This window comes from Aethalodelphis obliquidens, unplaced genomic scaffold (genome assembly GCF_003676395.1).
Source record: "Aethalodelphis obliquidens isolate GAN/ISIS:26980383/991018 unplaced genomic scaffold, ASM367639v1 scaffold62, whole genome shotgun sequence".
Taxonomy (NCBI): Eukaryota; Metazoa; Chordata; class Mammalia; order Artiodactyla; family Delphinidae; genus Aethalodelphis; species Aethalodelphis obliquidens.
This window is the reverse complement of record NW_020838006.1, coordinates 4,154,525-4,172,838: the sequence shown is the minus strand read 5'-3', so window position 1 is coordinate 4,172,838 and position 18,314 is coordinate 4,154,525. Positions and strand designations below refer to the sequence as shown.

The window sequence follows — 18,314 nt, the reverse complement described above, 5'->3', positions numbered from 1 at the left end:
TCACTGCCTTATTTATACTACAAAGCACTCAGCTTGTTCAATTCTAAGATGTGGAATAAAAATAAAAGCTGTTTTACTGTCTATAATTTCACTTTTCTGTTACAATAAAATCTCAAGTGTGGTTACAATATAGTTTTTGCTGAGGCAATCCACTGAACCAAAATGGGGTTCCCTAAAACTGGAAAAGGTGAGAGATCATTCCTGCTCTTAATGAGAAAATTATACAAGACTTGGCTGATTAAATATCGGAACTTACAGAGCAGGGCTTTTTTGTTAGAGTCCTAGCCTCATTTACATGGAGATTAAATTCTTATTTGGCTAGGTGTCTTCCCCTCACTCACCCATAAAAAGTCAAAATGAAATTTTCACTCTGGGGTGGAAAGGAAGGCAAAATAAATAATAGATTAGTTCAACTTAGACCTTAGACCTAAGTTGAACTAATCTAGCACTTTTCCTACACGTGTTCTCTAAAACCTTTGTAAAAGTGAACAAGAAGGAAGTATGTGTTCAATACTGTTAGTCCTTTCAAAAATAAAAGATGTATAAAAGACAACACTTAACACAAAATTTGAATTAACTTTATTTTCCCTACAGTCAACAACTTCTCTGCACTGAATTTTAAAGCAACAAAGTAAAATAAAATCCTCCAAATGACAAGGTATCAGAAATCCAGATTTAGTTACACTTTTATTGTGAAAAGGTTCAACCATTTTATTGGTATGTAAAAGAACCATCATCTGGGTCAAAAATGGATTCTATAAATCAAAGAATATTCTACACTTTGGAAAAGAAAATCAGCAGTAACATTCTCAATGAATATTGTAAATTACACTTTTCTTCATAAAAGTTACATACTATTCTGCACTTTTCCACCAAAAGCAGTGGTGTAAATTATACTTGTTTATATAAAAAAAAGATATCCTGTGGCAGGAAAAACCCTTTCTCTTTCACTTTTACTAAACAGGAGAAAATTTTCAAGTCTATATAAAGTTGCCTATGAGACGGAAAGTGAACATGTTCAATCTCCATTTATATTTTAGTGCATTTTTTTGGACAATTGTCACATTTTTAATAAAAATAAGAAAATGCATATAGCATTAAAGAGTGTTTCATCAAATGCCTAAGGGACTAACAAAATATTGAGCAGAGGACAAAATCACTGTGATGGATGAAACTGTTATAAAAATGAGAGAAATCCAGGCGAACTTTACAAATCCTTTGTCATTTTGAAGAATCACACAAAATGAACTTTGGCTACCTGTCCACTTTAAGGGTTTCTTCCTTAATCTTTTGCATGTAAACAAAGTGCTAACCTCAGGACTAAGATACCAAACCCAATCCTGGTAATTAGCAACATCCTGTGCAGTTGCCATGATTTCCAAAGGATATAAATTTAGCCCTTGAATGAACAACGTATGAGATCTGCTCTGTAAGTACCTGGTGAAAACAACTGCTAACAGCAGCAATAATGTTTCAACATAAAAAAAAAAAAAAAACTTTGAATCGATTAGTTACAGGTCCATCTTTGAAACAGCAGCTTCTTCTCAGAGCAAACAGTAAGCAATAGAAAATGTACATTTGATGAAACATTCTTTGCACTGGAGAAACATGAAAATAAATATAGTTCAAGGAAGTATAATTATTTTTCTAATACCTCTTTCTCAGACCGTACTAGTTTACTGGTTCAAGAAGCTTGCATCACATTTTGTCATTCGTATTTTACGTATTGCTATCTGGGTAATTCAAATAAAATCTTGTAAAAGAATAAAAACATTGACAAGTATGCATGTGCCAGGGACCAAATTAGAGGGTTCTTTGGTGCCATTAGTCCAAATTCTCAGATTTGAAGGATAACATGTACCAGTAAAAAAAAAATCTGCTGTTGGACATTTACAGCAGTGCTCTGTCTTGCTTCACATTACAAATCAAAAACAGCTGTTCTCAGTAAGCCAATTTTATTTTTTAAATCAGGCATTGCCAGAAAGTTTTGTACATTAACCTGGACCAGTGATGGTTCCAGCGATGGTTCTGTACCCTCCGTCGCTGTGAAACATGACATGAGCTAAAGGCAAAGACCGGTTCTCACAAGGACATCTGCTTCAAGTTAGGAACCAGAACAGTATATTTAAACAGTCTTCTTAGATATTTTCTTGCCTTTCTTAAAAACTAGTTTATTCTTAATGTAGCCACGCTTCCTTTTCGCAGTCTAAAAAGAAAACAGAACACATGGTGTTAGTGCAGGTTTCCTACGGATTAAAACTACAGATACACACATGGTTTACTGCAGAATGATGAAGACTGTCTTTATAATCCCTCAGATCTTCCTAGGGCTGGACTCCTTGAAACAGTCAATGAGCACCATGAACTGCTCTATGCCAAGGATGCTGAGATCCAAGATGAACTGGACTAGGTCCTCACCTTTAAGATGAAGGACGACCACAGCAGTCCTCAAATGCCTGTCATACATTCCTCACCATCAAGTGAATGAATCCCCACCTCCCCTCTCAACCACTAAATGCTCAGGTGTAATAATTACTCACATTTCCAGGCATGATAGAATATATAACTAGACTAAGGATTCAGAAAATGTTAATGGTGCTCCTAGTTTAGTTTCCAAGAATTAGCTGTGTCAGAAATACAAATTAACTTAGTAATTTTTGGAGCCCCGATTTTCTTATCTGTAAAAAAGGAGGATGATTATACCTATCTACAAAAATAAAGAGAAATAAAGTTACTTGGCACATTCTCCAATTTAGGTAGGAAAATAAGCACTTAAATATTAAAACAAAACCCAAACACCAAGAAAAAAAACCCCATAACATTCCTTGAGCATCACAGATCTTTAAAAAACTAAGATATTTTTCATTTTTCTTAACACTTCAGGATTCCACTTAAAATACTGTCAACTGATGTCTGTGGTGTAAGAAATAAATTACTACAAATGTGGTGATAGAAATTACTGCAAAAATGTTTGCTATTTTAGAGTCTCACAAAGATAAATCAATATAGGACATGGATCTGACAATCTGACATATTCATAGATACTGAAAAAAGCAAATTTCTTGGAAATTAGTACTTTAAGGCATCAGTCAAAGCACTGGGTTAGCAGCAGGTCAAGACTCAGGAGATTGACCCCTCAATTCAATTCTCACATTTAAATACAACTTTTGGAGGTTTCAGAAACTCTGGCAAATGCTATGTCGTGTACATATATTATGATGTTCAGTTTAAAACAATTTATAATTTTTTTCTAACAGTGACAAAAATACAAGGCAGAATGCAATCCTTCTTAAGGTCACAAAAATTAGCTACTGCTAACTTGCCCACAATATATGTTACCTTATTATTAACTTATTTTATTAGGGCAAAAAGTAAAGAATTTCAGAGGACACAATTTGTAAAAATTCAAACCAGGCCAAGGAGTTGGTTTCTTTATCATCATCACCTACATTATTTCTAACTTGAAACCTTTTCTATGAGATCCTGTAAAATGCCCCAGGTCTCTGCACGTATGTATCTAGGTCCTCAGGGTGTTTTCTCTCTAGGAGCAGGTGAGCCATGCAGCCCTGGACTACAATTCCCAGTGCCTCAGCCATGTCAGCTTGGCAGTGGCAGGAAGTGGCTGCTGTACTCACTCACACCCCCTTCAACCCCCAAAATAAAAACTGGGCTGGAGAGAGGAAAGCAAAACAAATAAAAAGCATTCCTGCTACTACAAAACTGAGTATAAAGCCATGGAAACCAGAAATACTAGATCCAGGTTGTTGGCTAATAGAATATGTTTTTGGCATACAAGACAGATGGATTTTTATTTATCCATTCACTTATTTGGGGGAAATGATGAGAAGACAAAGAGGTCAGATTAAGAAACTTCACTATCAACAGTTATACAGCAAGTTCAATGCCTTGTTTTCATAACTGGGCTGAGATGTCTTAGGAGTGACTGCCTTCAGACTGTCAGCATTTGTTCTGACTTCTGCACTGATGTGACTCATCAGTTTCTCCTACCACGTGCCTATGAGACACCAGATCACTTGATATGACGACACAGTGAGTGCCAGCTCTCTGTGACTTATTTAAATACGTTAGTCTAGATATGGTAACCTATTCCTGGCACAGAAAGTATTCAGTTAAAGTTTCTATTTACATACCATACAGTTAATATTCAGCACTTTATAGTACAAATTGAAATGATCTGTATTCTGAATATATTTGTAGTATATTTTAAGTAATACAAAGGGATAAGACAATTCCTTCAATGATTTAAAATAACTGATCTGAGCAATGTACACCTAAGTATCTTTCAAGATTTAAGACTGAGATCAGTCTAATAACAATTAGTATTATAAGAGTAGTACCTTAAAATACAATCTTAATATTTCTTCTAACTGCTCATTATTTTCCATCTCCCACAGAGGGCCAACCATATAAATACTCATTTTTCAGTAGCTTTTATAGCAAAGATTAGATCTATTTGGCTTAAGTGAGCCATAATGACCTCCAGTAAAAGACTTCATATCTTATTATTTATTACAAAAGGACTGCCAATAGTCTCATCATCATAATTCTACCTACAAGCTTTGTCATGACAATTACATTTAAAAATAATTATCTTAAGATAAATGATTTTCATTCAAGACTCAAACCAACTCAAGTTTATTTTTTATTCAATGAATAATACAGTAACGTCGTACTAGAACGGAACATGAAAATGCTATATAAATTTGCTTTGACCAAAAGATGATGAACGAATCACAACTGTTATTACTTGTTTGGCATTTTTACTTTCACAAAGGTTCAGAAGCCACAGACACATCTCACTTTACAACCAAGTCGTACTAATGGGAGTGGCACAAGCTAAAGCCAGAATGCCTCTGGAAAATCTTAGCTTGGTTCACTGATAACCACTCTTCCCTATCGAGAACTATCCAGAACAGTTGCTGCTTGGGGTACCTGAAGTGCTGAGTTTGCAAGGACTGCCCTCAGCAGGTTGGCTTTATATCTACTTTGTATATAAGCCTTGGTCTTTATTCATCTGGCAAATGAAAATTTATTCGCAATTTTCAGTAATTATTTATCAGTCAAACCAACCAATCTTGAGTTACCCTTTTTTTCTCTTTTATTTGAATTTTATTTATTTTTTTTTATACAGCAGGTTCTTATTAGTTATCCCTTTTATACATACTAGTGTATATATGGAGTTACCCTTTCATAAACATGACTTCATTTGGCACCCACCTTCTTTGACAAATACTTCTGTTTTGGGAAAATGTTGGTTACTCGAGGTTTGTGGTCTAGTGTCTCCCTGTTATCGGGTGCTTTCACTTTATATATCCTTACAAGCCAGTGCTCTGATGTAAAGGCCTCCTCCAAATGCTTGAATTTAATGTCCTTGTTTCCAATCTCAGCATTACGTGTTCGATCAAAACCTGGGGGTGTACGGAAATCCAGCTGCAAAAGTGACATTAGTATTGGATGTTAACCATATTGGAAAGCTTGCAATATTAGAAGGTAGTAAATGTTAGCAGCAGAGTAAAACTTTCTCCTTTTAAACTAGGAAAACACAATCAGAGCAATATATTGTAACAGTTCTTATATGTTGCTAACCAGATAGGAAAAACTCTGCAAGAGAGAAACTAAATGAACCCTTAGAGTGGATGAACAGCCCACAGGCATAAAAAAACCAATAGCAAGATAAAATCCATTAAAGCCCTTCTTATAGGTATTCAGAGAAAACACACAGAAGGGCCTGCTTTTCTGCCCCAGGGCCTTGCACTATACTATCTACTCTTTCAACCTCAAAGTTCTTCATTCAGTGATTTTGCATGGCTGGTCCCCTTTCTATCCTTTGGTCTCAGCCCAAATACCATCCCTTCAGGAAAATATTTTCTTGAGATTGATGGTTGCGAAGTCTCCTCCATTGATTCCTTATTCTTTTACTCTATAGTGTTTGTTGCTAAGGTTTTTATTTATCTTTAAAATTACCTATATCCTCCAACAGGATGTAAGCTGCATGATGACTTTACCTTATTCAGTGTGGCTCTATCTTACCAGCATTACTTGTTAAATCAATGCACAAGTAAAGCAGTGATGCTAACCAACCTGAAATTGGGAACTACAAAGGAAGTCAGACAAGCCAAACCATGGGAAGATTAACCAAGAATGAAAGGAGGAAAAAATGGAGGGACGGGAGAAGATTTTAAGAAATTCTCAGACTAAGTTTATATGTTGCCACACAGAACTTAAATGAATTCAACTTAAATATAAATCCAAAAACCAAATCTCCTCCAGTGCGAGAATAACTTGTTATTGCACATCTATACAAGAGCAAAGTTATATACCTCATGTCTTAAACATATTATTCTCGAGCAGGGAAAGGCATCAAAATGAATGCATGCTACAGGCATGGCTTGGAGCTCTTGATAAACGTGACAGAAAAAAAAAGTCCTTCAATGCTCTCATTAGTGAACAGAGAAACTAATCTTTCACCCATTTTCTGAGGTAGCTAATTATTATGGCTTAAGTTGCTTCTTTCTTAGCATGAGTTTAGAGACCAGGCAGTGGCCTTCAAAGAAAACACAAACAAAAACGTAAATCTGGTAGTAAAATTTTTGTCTGTTTTTTCAGAGCCACCTGTAGAGTAATTCCAAGCGAATAATGCTGAAACATTATCTCGATCCCTGGTATTTGTATAAAATTAAACAAGCAATTTTTCCTCTGCCATTGATGTGACCTTAGTATGAAGGTGTAACTTGGTATGACAGTCACGCAATCTGAGAGCTATGAAGAATCATAGAAGCCATCAGTCCAACCCCCATTATACACAGACAAGGAAAAAAACAAGTCCAGAGAGAATGTGACTTGTCCAAGGGTTATGTGACCTGACAGAGCCAGATCTGGAACCCAGGTGTTGTGACAGTCCATTATCTGTTCTTTTTGCCACGATGCCTCTTTGCCCATTCACTCATTTTTGTTGACTCTTAATCTTTTGTACCATATCATTCCAATTTTCTGGGAAAACTCTGACCCAGAGAGTCCTAGCTCTCTGTGGTAATGGAGAACAGGGAAACAGTGAATATATGAAGTGACTAAATAATTCATCTCTTTAATTTCAAGCTTTCCCCCACTAGGCAGTGAAGTTAAACTACTTAAGATCACACTGCTTCCCAGCTGGAAGACCTCTCCCTGGTCTTCCAAAAGCATGAAGTTGAAAAGTGAGATGGCAAACAAAGAATGGATTTGAGCCTATGTTAATTAATAATTTTGGAAGGAAATCTTTGATCTAAAAAATATTTCCTCGTTTTTTACATACAAGTTTCAGAAATTAAATTTAATAGAGAAAAGAATCTTTAGATGAGCACATTTTTCTTTACAGCGCAACCAAAACATCATTATCCTGTTTTTTAGAGTCAAACAAGGCTACTTAATATTCCTTTGAATAAAGATTATAGAAAAATTGATGTAACTAACCTGCATTTCTCCAAATCTGTAGTACGACATTTTATACATAAGGCAATTCAACAAAGTAGGGGATCCTGCTTTGTCTACACGGAATTCTCCTTGTGGGGTGAAATAGTCACTTTCCTACAGGAAAGAATCCAGAAGTTTGTGTCAGTTTAATATAACCAATTCAAAGCTACAGGTTCCCCTTTTCATTTCCCCATTAGAACTAACTTTTGAGGTATCTTCATAAAGCCATATTTAGTTACATCTCAAAAAAATATAGTATCAGAAGACGAATTTATAAATTTAATGTCATCTCTTAAAAAACCCACAAAACTATCATGGGTGTTTTTTAAAGCTCAGTATAGAAATCATTTATAGGAAATAAACAAGAGTATCCAAAACACAGAGAAAAAGAACAATAGTCTGTTAGAGTGAGGGAGGGCGATTATTAATTAATTCTACCAGATTTTAAACCATGTTATAATAAAACCTCAATAATTTAAGAAAAAAAAAAGGTACCAATACCATGATTTAATATCAGGTAGGCCAACTAAATTTGTTCTTTATTTTTCCATATGAACTTTTAAAATCAGTTCTTTAGTTCAGAGGGGAATGTTTAGAAAACTTCTGTAGGAATTTTTATTGGGAGTTCATCAAATTTATGAATTAACCTCTAAGAGGGCTAATCTGACACCATCGATAGAAATTCCTCATCTAGGAATTTATCCTACAGAGATACTTATACGTGGGCAAAATGATGAGTGTAGAAAGTTATTTATCGCACCACTGTTTATGAGATTAAAAAACTGCAATCAACCTAAATGTCCATTAACAGGGACAGGTTAAATAAATCATGGTGCACACACACAATGGAAGACACTATGCAGATATAAAAAAAAAGGAATGAAGAAGCATCCCCATAAGATCTCCATAATATATTGTGAAGTAAAAAAAGCAAGAACAAGCTGTATATTTTGCTACTAGTTATCTGCTTCAATAAGAATCATAAGAAAATAGTAAGAGACTACCATGGACTTTTTTCTTTTCCTTTTCTTGGGGTGGGGGGTGTAAACTTTTACTGTATATCCCTTTATATTTTATTTTTTGAACCATGTGAATGTGTAAATTACCTATTCACAAAGCATAGGAATTTAGGATTTTTCTCTATATAAATGGTTCAAAGCATATATCTGGATCTACCACGTCAGTTTTAACACTGCTAAAGCAAATGCACAAATGAAAATTATATACTAGGAGGATTAAATTAAGACCAATTTAACACAAGGTAATACTGTTTATTAATCGTAGTTAAGGGGAAATGTCACAGCATTTACACTTAAACAAGAAATCTGGGGCTTTACTCGACTTCATCCCTGTCACATAAAACACATTCATACATTTTCCCAAAAGGTTCTTTTATTCTGGATCAGCAGTGAATCTTACTCTCATCTTTTGTGCCTTCACCACGTAAACCACAGTGCTGGGTGCCCAACCTCTCTGAGCTCACAGCTGAGTGGGAGAGATACAACAGAATCTACCTACAAACCAGGCTGGATGTGATCTGATAATGCACCAGAGAAGGGCTTCTGGAGAGGGGACTAATCTGTGGTAGGGAAGGTACTCCAAGAAGAAAACTGTATAAACACGTGTGTCAGATGAGCCAAGGAAAGAAACCACGAGGCAAGTTTTACGGGCTAGAGTAGATCGACAGAGTAGAAAAAGGTGATAGAAGGACAAGAGGCCAGCAAAGGAAAGTGAAGTATTAAGGGGTTGTGCATTCTGAGCTAAAGCGTTTGGATTTCATACCACTGCTTCATTATTTCAATCATCATTATGATTATTTCAAACCAGCCACTAGGCTGAGGTTTCATCTATGTTACTATAAATTCTCATAACAGCAGTACAAATGAATTATTCCTGGCATCTGTTAGTGATCAACTGAAACAGCCGTAATCACAATTATAACACTAGAACCTAGAACAAGACCTAGTGCTCAAAGCATATAATGCTGACTGGCTGAAAAACAACTTGCCCATAGCACCAAGCTGGCAGTGGCAGGGTTTAGTTCCAACTCATGTCTGTCTGGTTTCAAGGCCCCTTTCCTTAAACTAATGAAGGCTTAAAAAAAAAAAAAAAGCTGGGAAGTTACATGATCAACGTCATGTTAGACTGGGAGAGGGAACAAGACTAAGGCAAAGATAGCAAGTTCAAGGCTACTGTCCTATTTCAGGTTTACGAGCATAGGGGTCAATGCCAGAGTGGAAGCAATGAAAATGGAAGGAAAGGGCAGAAGTGACAGGCTGTAAGGAGTAAAGGCAAGAATTTTGACAAGGGATTGCTTTGTAGGGGAGAATGGAAGTACCAGGTATGAGTTTCCAAAGTTTTAAACCTGGGAAAATGCTTATGGTATCTTTAATAAACAGTAAAGTCAGACTGAAGAACTAATTTGGGGGATAGGATAATGAAAACAAACACAATGCAATTAACAAGGTAAGAGGGCTACTGGGAGCTGTCTTTCACACACCGAGAACGACCTAGTTTCTTACCCGAATGTCTTTTGGATGTTCCCCTTCAGCTATCCTAACCATCCAGAGAAATTTGTTGATATCATCACCAGAATACCCAATAACCCCTCCAAAAATAACCAAAACATAATCTACATCCAGACTCCTCATGATTTTATAGGCTGCTGTTTCATTTGAAGACATGGCTTTTCCCACCTACAGAATAAAAAATGAGAATGGGTGTACTTAGTCCCAAAATACACTAAAAATAAAAATGGACGTACATTTTTACTTTAAGATGGAATGCATCTCAAGAGTTTGATTTACATGGACTTTTTTATAAAAATGATTTGCTATGAATTCAACAGATTTACTGAGATTTATAAGCACCTCACTTACTACAACCAATTATAGCAGAAATGTCAAAATCAGAAATACATGCTCTAATATTTTGCTAATAATTAGGTCTCATGAAATTAACATTTTAATATGAAAGCAGGCAAGCTTAAAAGAAGTAGAACTTCTCATAACCTCAGGCCGAGGATGACCATCCATCTAGCTAGCACAAATATATTCTTCTCTTCAGTTTACTAAACATCTAATGATTAGTTACAACACTAATACAAAGAGAATTCATTTGGCTAACGCCCAGTTATCTATTTAAAATCTTTAAAGAACAGAGAGGTGATTACTTTAATTAACGTAAATTAGTTATTTAATAGCTAGAGCGAACATAATTTGCATGCCCATAAAACACAGTGCATTTGTTTTACATATTTGCAAATACTTTTCTTAACTTATGAAATGGAAAATACAAGACAAATATAATATTTTAAGTTTCAGATTTTGCCTATTCTCCAGCAAACAGCCTACAATTCTGAATGATACTTAAATAAATTCTATTCTTAAAAACAAAATAAGCATACCTTGAACTCACTTTGTTGAATAAATATGTAGAGAAGTATGTTCAAAATTCAGCAAGCAAAGAGTACTTTCACCCACATTTTTCCTACTTAATCACAAGTGAAGTCTGATTGCTAAGTAGTGAATAAAGTTTGTAACTTTTGATCTTTTGTTGATCAAATTCTTACCAGTGCTATGTGGCTGTTATTCCAGGTGTTATTATCCACCAAAGTAGTTCTATTAGCCATCCCAGCTATTTGATAGCCATAATCCCACCAAGACATCACTCGGGCATGTTCATCTGTATTTTGCCTCAGCCAAAAGTAAGCTTCTCTAAAATCATCTAAGATATTCCTGGTGCTGAAAACAATCACAATATTCTTTTAAATGATATCTTGGAAGTGTGAAGATGGTAACTTAAAACGTTGAGGTGCCAGGCCACTAAGTAATTTCATATTTTAAGGATGGTAGTTAAAAGCCTCCATGGTAGGGAGAAAAAAAAAAAAATCAATGACTAGTGCTTCTTAGACTTTAATATGCATACAAACCACCAGGCCATCTTGTAAAAAAGCAAATTCTGGTTTAGTAGTTCTGGGGTGGAGCCTGATACTGGGCAAGTCTAATGAGCACCCAAGTGAAGCAGAAGCTGGAGTGGGAATGCGGGGTTGCAGTACATAAACCAGCTGTTCTTAAACTGTAGCTGTATCAGATCACCAGGGGGGCTTATTAAACCACAGATCACTGAGTCTCACCCCCAGGTTTCTCATTCACACACAGGGGTGGGGTCAAGAATTTACATTTCTAAAGGATTTCCTGGTAATGATGATGCTGTGTCCAAGCACAACACTTTGAGAAAGACTAATGTGTATGTTATATATGCAAAGATATTTTGGAAAAGAGCATGAAATACAATGATTATTACCTACTTCTACCAAAGGGGACGGGCAGGGGAAAGGTCACAAGAAAAGCACAGCAGATTCAAATGCAGAGCTTCACAAACATCTTTGAATTCTATCTTTTGAGACAGGAAAAAAGGGTAGGTATAAAATCCTCTTGTAGTCAAGTTGTCTTCTTACCCGTCATGATTGTAAGAGGCCAGGACCACACTTGGGCTGGAGTAGGCATTGCTTGTGACCCAGGTACAGTGGACTGCAAACATCATCAACAGCATCAGCATCAACATGGTAACAATGCTTTTTATATTAGGACCTAATCCCTCTTCAGTTTTTTCCTGTTCAGTTACATGCTTCCTCACTTTACCTGCCTGAAAATGCAAAAAAAACTGATGAGACAAATTCATCATTTGACTTGCTTTCATTAAGACACTCAAAAGGGAGAAGGTTGGGAGAATGTTATCTATCAATTTAATTCTTTCAGAAGGAAAATGTATAACCATCAGGAATTCTCGTGTGGGTCATACAACATTTTCTAAAAATTATCAAGGTGAATTCTAAAGTCAAATGTGAATGAGAAGGCTTCCTGGAACTAAACCCAATCCAGGAGCAGGTTGCAGAGCAAAAAATCTCCAGTAAGAAGCTGCTTTCAAACTCAACTGTCCTTATGTTTTATGTAAATACAAAGGAGATAACCAAATGGTCTCATGCTGGCCACCTTTTCTTATAAAAAATCTGAATTCCTCACCGTGAAAACAGCAATATCCGGCTATAATCCAGACCATGTAGGACTTTAGTATAGGAAAAACCTGCATTATCAGAATCAGTTTTCTAATTTCCAAACCCCAAACCAACAGACTTGTTAAAATCAAGATTACATTTTTGAAAACAAAACAAAAACCTCACGGAACAGAGAACAGAACAGTCAGAGGTTCTAAATTGCAAGGCTAGTTATTAAGAAACCACAAAACAAAACATCACAAACACAAAAGCAGGTATGTGCCTTATTAGCACTAATCTGTATGAATAATACTGGACCTATCATAGTAAAGAAAGAAAATTTCAAAATTAATACATATACTGCGAAGTTCTTCATTGCTTATTGCTACTTAAAAATCTAGTTAATAAAGTTTACTATGTCATCCAAGACAAGTGCTCTGATTCTAAGTCTTTTCCACACTTGCACCAAATATAATCCTGCTCTGTTAGCTGAGAAGTTAAAAGTGAATTACATTATTATATGGGCCAGCCACCTAGTGCTAACGAACTGGAGACTGTTTTTTTAAGGCACTTATTCCCCTCGTGAATCACTATTCAGTCAACCAAATATTTTAAAAGTTTACAGTGAATATGGACCTCAAGGATAAGCACTTTGCACATTGTTTCAGAAGGATTTATAGCGCTAAATTTTATGTAATTTAGTAGAGCACCAGCTTTCTGAGTGAAAAGACCAACCAGGATTCAAAATTTGAGGCAAGCAGTAAAGACCAACTGGAAATGTCATAGTTTGACTAAATTCTTGTTTAATCACCCTTCATAATATATACAAGTTCTTACTGTGGTGGAAAAATAAAACACGTAAAAATTTTAAAGGCCTTACTTTAGATTTCCCACCTTATCATACAAATTTCCTGGGTTTCTCTTGTCATCCTCATCACTGCTGTCCTCCACAGGTGGGTTTTCCCTTTTCATGTCATCCCCCAAATAATGCTCAAAAACATTTGAGAATGCAATTGCAGACAGCATACAGACGACTGGAGTCAAGGTCAACATCAGCCGCACCATCACGCCAGCAAAGTAGACAGCACTGATGGCATACAGAGCAACTGCGAAGACAAGTTCTCTCGTAACACTTCAGAAGAGAAAAGGGTCCCTGGAAACTCCACTAACTATTTAAAACTATTTAAAACAAAATCTAAAAACAGACAAACATCTCATAAAAGGGCTGTTTTATTTATTTATTTACTTAAAGAGGAACTTCTTAAAAAAAATAAATTTATTTTATTTATTTTGTTTTTGGCTGTGTTGGGTCTTTGTTGTTGCACGCAGGCTTTCTCTAGTTGTGGCAAGCTGGGGCTACTCTTTGTTGCAGTGCACAGGCTTCTCACTGCGTTGGCTTCTCTTGCTGCAGAGCACAGGCTCTAGGTGCGTGTGCTTCAGTAGTTGTGGCACGTGGGCTCAGAAGTTGTGGAGCATGGGCTTAGTTGCTCCACGGCATGTGGGATCTTCCTAGACCATGGCTCAAACCCGTGTCCCCTGCATTGGCAGGCGTATTCTTAACCACTGTGCCATCAGGGAAGCCCTAATTGTTTTTGAATTGATAATGCTAACCAATTTAAAAGTCATATTTAGAAATTATAACTAGTGTTGACAAAATAAACACTGCATATCAACAGTTTAGAGAAGCGTATCATGTTTCAAGTTTAATTATAGCTACTATGGGGAATGAGACGATTATTTGTCAACAGCATCACATATTAGAAAAATACATTAACTGACAGATGAAAACATGTTTGGTGAATTGTATTATTAGGCACAGTAAGTTTATAGAATCAAAGTCTATGAAAAGTCTGTGCCAGTATCTGGCATAAAGCCTGCTTTAAAGTAAGAATGGGATGAGAAGAATATAATTTATTACCAAAGGAGGAACTTATAAAGTTATTGCCAAGAAACTTAAAAAACAAAAATTGGAAGTAATTTCCAATAGTCAAAGCTTTCCAGATAATGTGCTCACCACAAGGAAAGGCTCTATCATTTCTGGCTAGAGGCTATATGACTTTACAAAGTTAATGAGTCATTTGGGTGCCTATCTCATTTGAAGCTAATTCACATTTTTTTTCCTGACTAAAAAATACATTTATTATACCATATTGTTTATCTCAATGGATTTTTATATATGCACACACCTATGTAATTACCACCCATATCGAAATACAGAACATCTGTATACCTCCTCAGGAGAATCCCTCATGCCTCTTCCCAGTCAATAACTGCTCCCCTCACCCCCCACCCTTTTTTACCTTAAAAGTCCAAAAAGGTAATCACTATTTGGACTTTTAAAGCAATAATTTAGTTTTCCTTATTCTTAAACTTCATAGTAATGAAATTATATAAAAATGTTCTCTTTTGTACTGGTTTCTTTTAATTACCCATGCTATTCTTTTATTAATTGTTGTGTTGTATTCTACTGTACAAATACATAATCTCTTTATCCTACTGCTGATAACCTTTGGAATGTTTCTAATTCAGGGCTATTATGGATAAAGTTGCTATGTATATACTCTTAAACATGTCCTTTATGGGACACATGCACTTACTTCTCTTGGGTATATACCTAGGATTGGGACTGCTAAGTCATGAGTGGGCAATATGTCTAAGCTAAAATCTTTTTGAATGATGCAATATTAACATGGCCTTATCCAGAGTCCACTGACCTATAGAAACCAGAAAAGAAGGAGTGTCATCCTTTGGTTAGAACCTATGCAGATGCTATTTTATCTCTCCTGACTTCACTCTGGAACAGTAACTTTTGAGTGTCTCTAATGGTCCAGGACCCATACTTGCACAAACTATTTGCTTGTGTGACCCTGTGCATATTACAAAGCTTTTTCAGTTTCAGGTTTTATCAAATGCAAAACAGCCACAGCATACTTCTTGTGATGACTGAATTACATAAAAGTGTTTGGTATCTGTTTATTCTGTCCATTTATATTTTGAATGTCAGATCCTAAACAATGCCTTTAAAATAGTTTGTATATCTAAGTCTTGTAAGTTGGAAATTACACAAATCAGTCAAGAGGGTGTTACTTAAAGGTGATTCTTATTCCATTACAAAATGTACTTTTGCACTGAAATTTGGATCATGGATGCCCCTGCAAACTTCTTCCTACTTGATTGGATTTAACTGAGAAAATAAAGTCAAGTCTATTCTGTCAACAGTTATAATTTCCAATTCTCAGCCACAGACTATAATTACATTAACCTCTCAGAAAACAATAAATTGAATGAAAAATTTATATACTAGTCCAAAATGAAAAGTTAATAATTAGAGTATATATAATGCAAATTCACTGAATTTTTCTTAGTTAAGCACTTATGCAAAGTAAGAGGAAAGTTTATCTTAAATACGCATAGAGTCAAGCAAAGAAAAATAAAACCTTAAAGTGCAGTGATAATCTCAACAAAAATAAATAAATCAAAGTACTTATTAAAAATCTCTTACCAAATACTCTTTCATCGTTGATATTTTTAATGCAGAACCACAGGCCTGCTGGGAAGGTACACACAAGAATATGTAGATCAAAGAAGAAAGATACCCAAGTTGTAGGTTGATGCTCAGACACTGACGCAATAATTGGAATGTGTATTTTTGCATACCTGGTATTAAAAAAAGTTAACATTATTTAAAAGTAAATGATAAAACAGGAGTTCCTTTTAGATGACTAAACTTTCTCTGATTGTAGATATGGTTCCTATCCCTACCTCTTCTTGCTTAAAAGTATATTCCAATGTAACCAGCTAGAGTGGAAATAATTCTGATATACACTGGTAAAACCAAAACCAATATGCCCCTCCTAAAATCAGAATTATCTAAGGCCAGTTATAAAAGTGTTGGCTCTGACTTCTAACACAAAAATCTTTGCTCAAATAGGAATTTGTTTTGCAGTTTTAACTTAGTACTTTTCTAAGTTTGCATCAACGAGTTTCACTATCTTCTGGACTTATTACTAGCAGAAATACCTTATCCGATAACATATCATATTGCCACAATACCTTTCTTAACAAGGAGATGGCACAGAGGCTGGTGAGGGAAATGGAAAAGACAGGACAAATTTTCCCTGAAATTCCAAAGTGGTCAGTTAAAGTCTGAAAGCAAGAATAAGTATGACTAAGAAAAATTTAACCTAGGATTTTAACCTAATCAGAATAACTAACTTCTACAACTGGGGTTTTCCCTCAAACTCTGGTGATGCAAAGGCTGATCTCTGGAAGTTTGTGTCTATTAGCTTCAGCCATTCATACATAATTTGCTTATGCCCTTTAATTAGTCATGGGCAGGAGCCCTTTTGGTATCACACCAAAGGGCAGGCCTGTTCAATAAATTGTGGTACGTTTTTTATTCGGCCACATGAAGAGTAACAAAAAAGATGGAATAGCAGAATCAAGGGAGAGAAGTAAATTATCACCAAGAGATATTTTCTTATCCTTAGGAAAACATTTCTAGAGATAAAAAATTATTGAGCTAATTTAAAACTAATTTTTTTTTACTAACTCTTTTTATAATAGCACTCTTAAAAAGCACGACAAATATTCTCTAGTATATTTGATAGGTTAAAAAATATCAAGAAACTTAGATAATGTGGTATTAAAAAGAAAGTTAAATTTTTCTTCATATCTATGGCATACAGATGCTATAACATAGCATCTATCCTTAATGATTAAAAATTAAATATTACTAACAGATGGAAACTTTGAATACATTGGTAAAAACAAAAATCAATTACTAAAATGGCACACGTTACCTGAAATGTTTTAACAAATAAAACTAAAATAAGGAGTTGCCCATGAACAGAAATGTGACTTACATAATCACACTAAAGGTGAATTCCAAACAGGTATTATAACAGACAAAATACAACATTTACTAAACTAGTACATGCTAGATACTTTAGAAATGTTGCCCAGGTATTGACAGAGATACTAATAAAGAACAGACAACAAAAGGAAAATAACATGAGGGCAAATAACTTATCTGCACTTACCCAGTATCCCACAATGAGTAAAACCTGCCACTCCACGGTGCAATGTAACCTTGGAAGGAAAAGTGTAGAGGAAATTAATCTGCCTTTTCACTGTTTTTATGTTTATTGATTATTATGGATTAATTTAAGCTAATATTAAAAGAATTCTTGTTTTTAAAAAAATAGGTGACAACGTATTTCACATAGCTGGCAGTCAGATAAAATAAGATTAGGGATCAAATAAAAAAAAATCCATGGACATTACATTTCCAGAGAAATACAACAAGTTGACAGATAAAATTGTAGAACGTTTTCCAATTCTCTCTTAAACCTCTAGTTGACTAGTAAAATAAAGCTAAGGTATTAAGATAGCATTGGATAATTTTAAAAAGTGAGGTGTCCAGTATGCCAAATTTAGATAAATTACAAAGATGATTTTGATTTTTTAAAAAATTTATTTATCTTTTATTTATTTTTGGCTGCGTTGGATCTTCATTGCTGCGAATGGGCTTTCTCTAGTTGTATCGAGCGGGGGCTAATCCTTGTTGCGGTACACAGGCTTCTCATTGCGGTGGCTTCTCTTGTTGTGGAGCATAGGCTCTAGGCACGAGGGCTTCAGTAGTTGTGGCTCACAGGCTCCAGAGTACAGGCTCAGTAGTTGTGGCACATGGGCTTAGTTGCTCCACAGCATGCGGGATCTTCCTGGACCAGGGCTCGAACTCGTGTCCCCTGCATTGGCAGGTGTACTCCCAACTACTGTGCCACCAGGGCAGTCCACAAAGATGATTTTAAACATTCGTGCCTTTTATTCCTGTCAATTAATTCTT

The 18,314-nt window shown here is 35.5% G+C and overlaps 1 protein-coding gene across 1 annotated transcript in view; it reads right to left on the bottom strand.

The window, feature by feature from the left end:
• Positions 1–556: 556 nt before the first annotated feature.
• Positions 557–18,314, bottom strand: part of STT3B (STT3 oligosaccharyltransferase complex catalytic subunit B) — a 98,101-nt gene continuing 80,343 nt past the window's right edge. The window contains exons 8-16 of the mRNA XM_027088348.1: positions 17,509–17,557; positions 15,969–16,123; positions 13,361–13,572; positions 11,930–12,117; positions 11,042–11,213; positions 9,993–10,166; positions 7,471–7,584; positions 5,239–5,451; positions 557–2,206 (exon numbers count right to left, since the gene is read on the bottom strand). Of these exons, the coding sequence (XP_026944149.1) occupies positions 2,126–2,206; positions 5,239–5,451; positions 7,471–7,584; positions 9,993–10,166; positions 11,042–11,213; positions 11,930–12,117; positions 13,361–13,572; positions 15,969–16,123; positions 17,509–17,557 (1,358 nt within the window). The 3' untranslated portion in view covers positions 557–2,125. The remainder of the gene's footprint in view (positions 2,207–5,238; positions 5,452–7,470; positions 7,585–9,992; positions 10,167–11,041; positions 11,214–11,929; positions 12,118–13,360; positions 13,573–15,968; positions 16,124–17,508; positions 17,558–18,314) is intronic.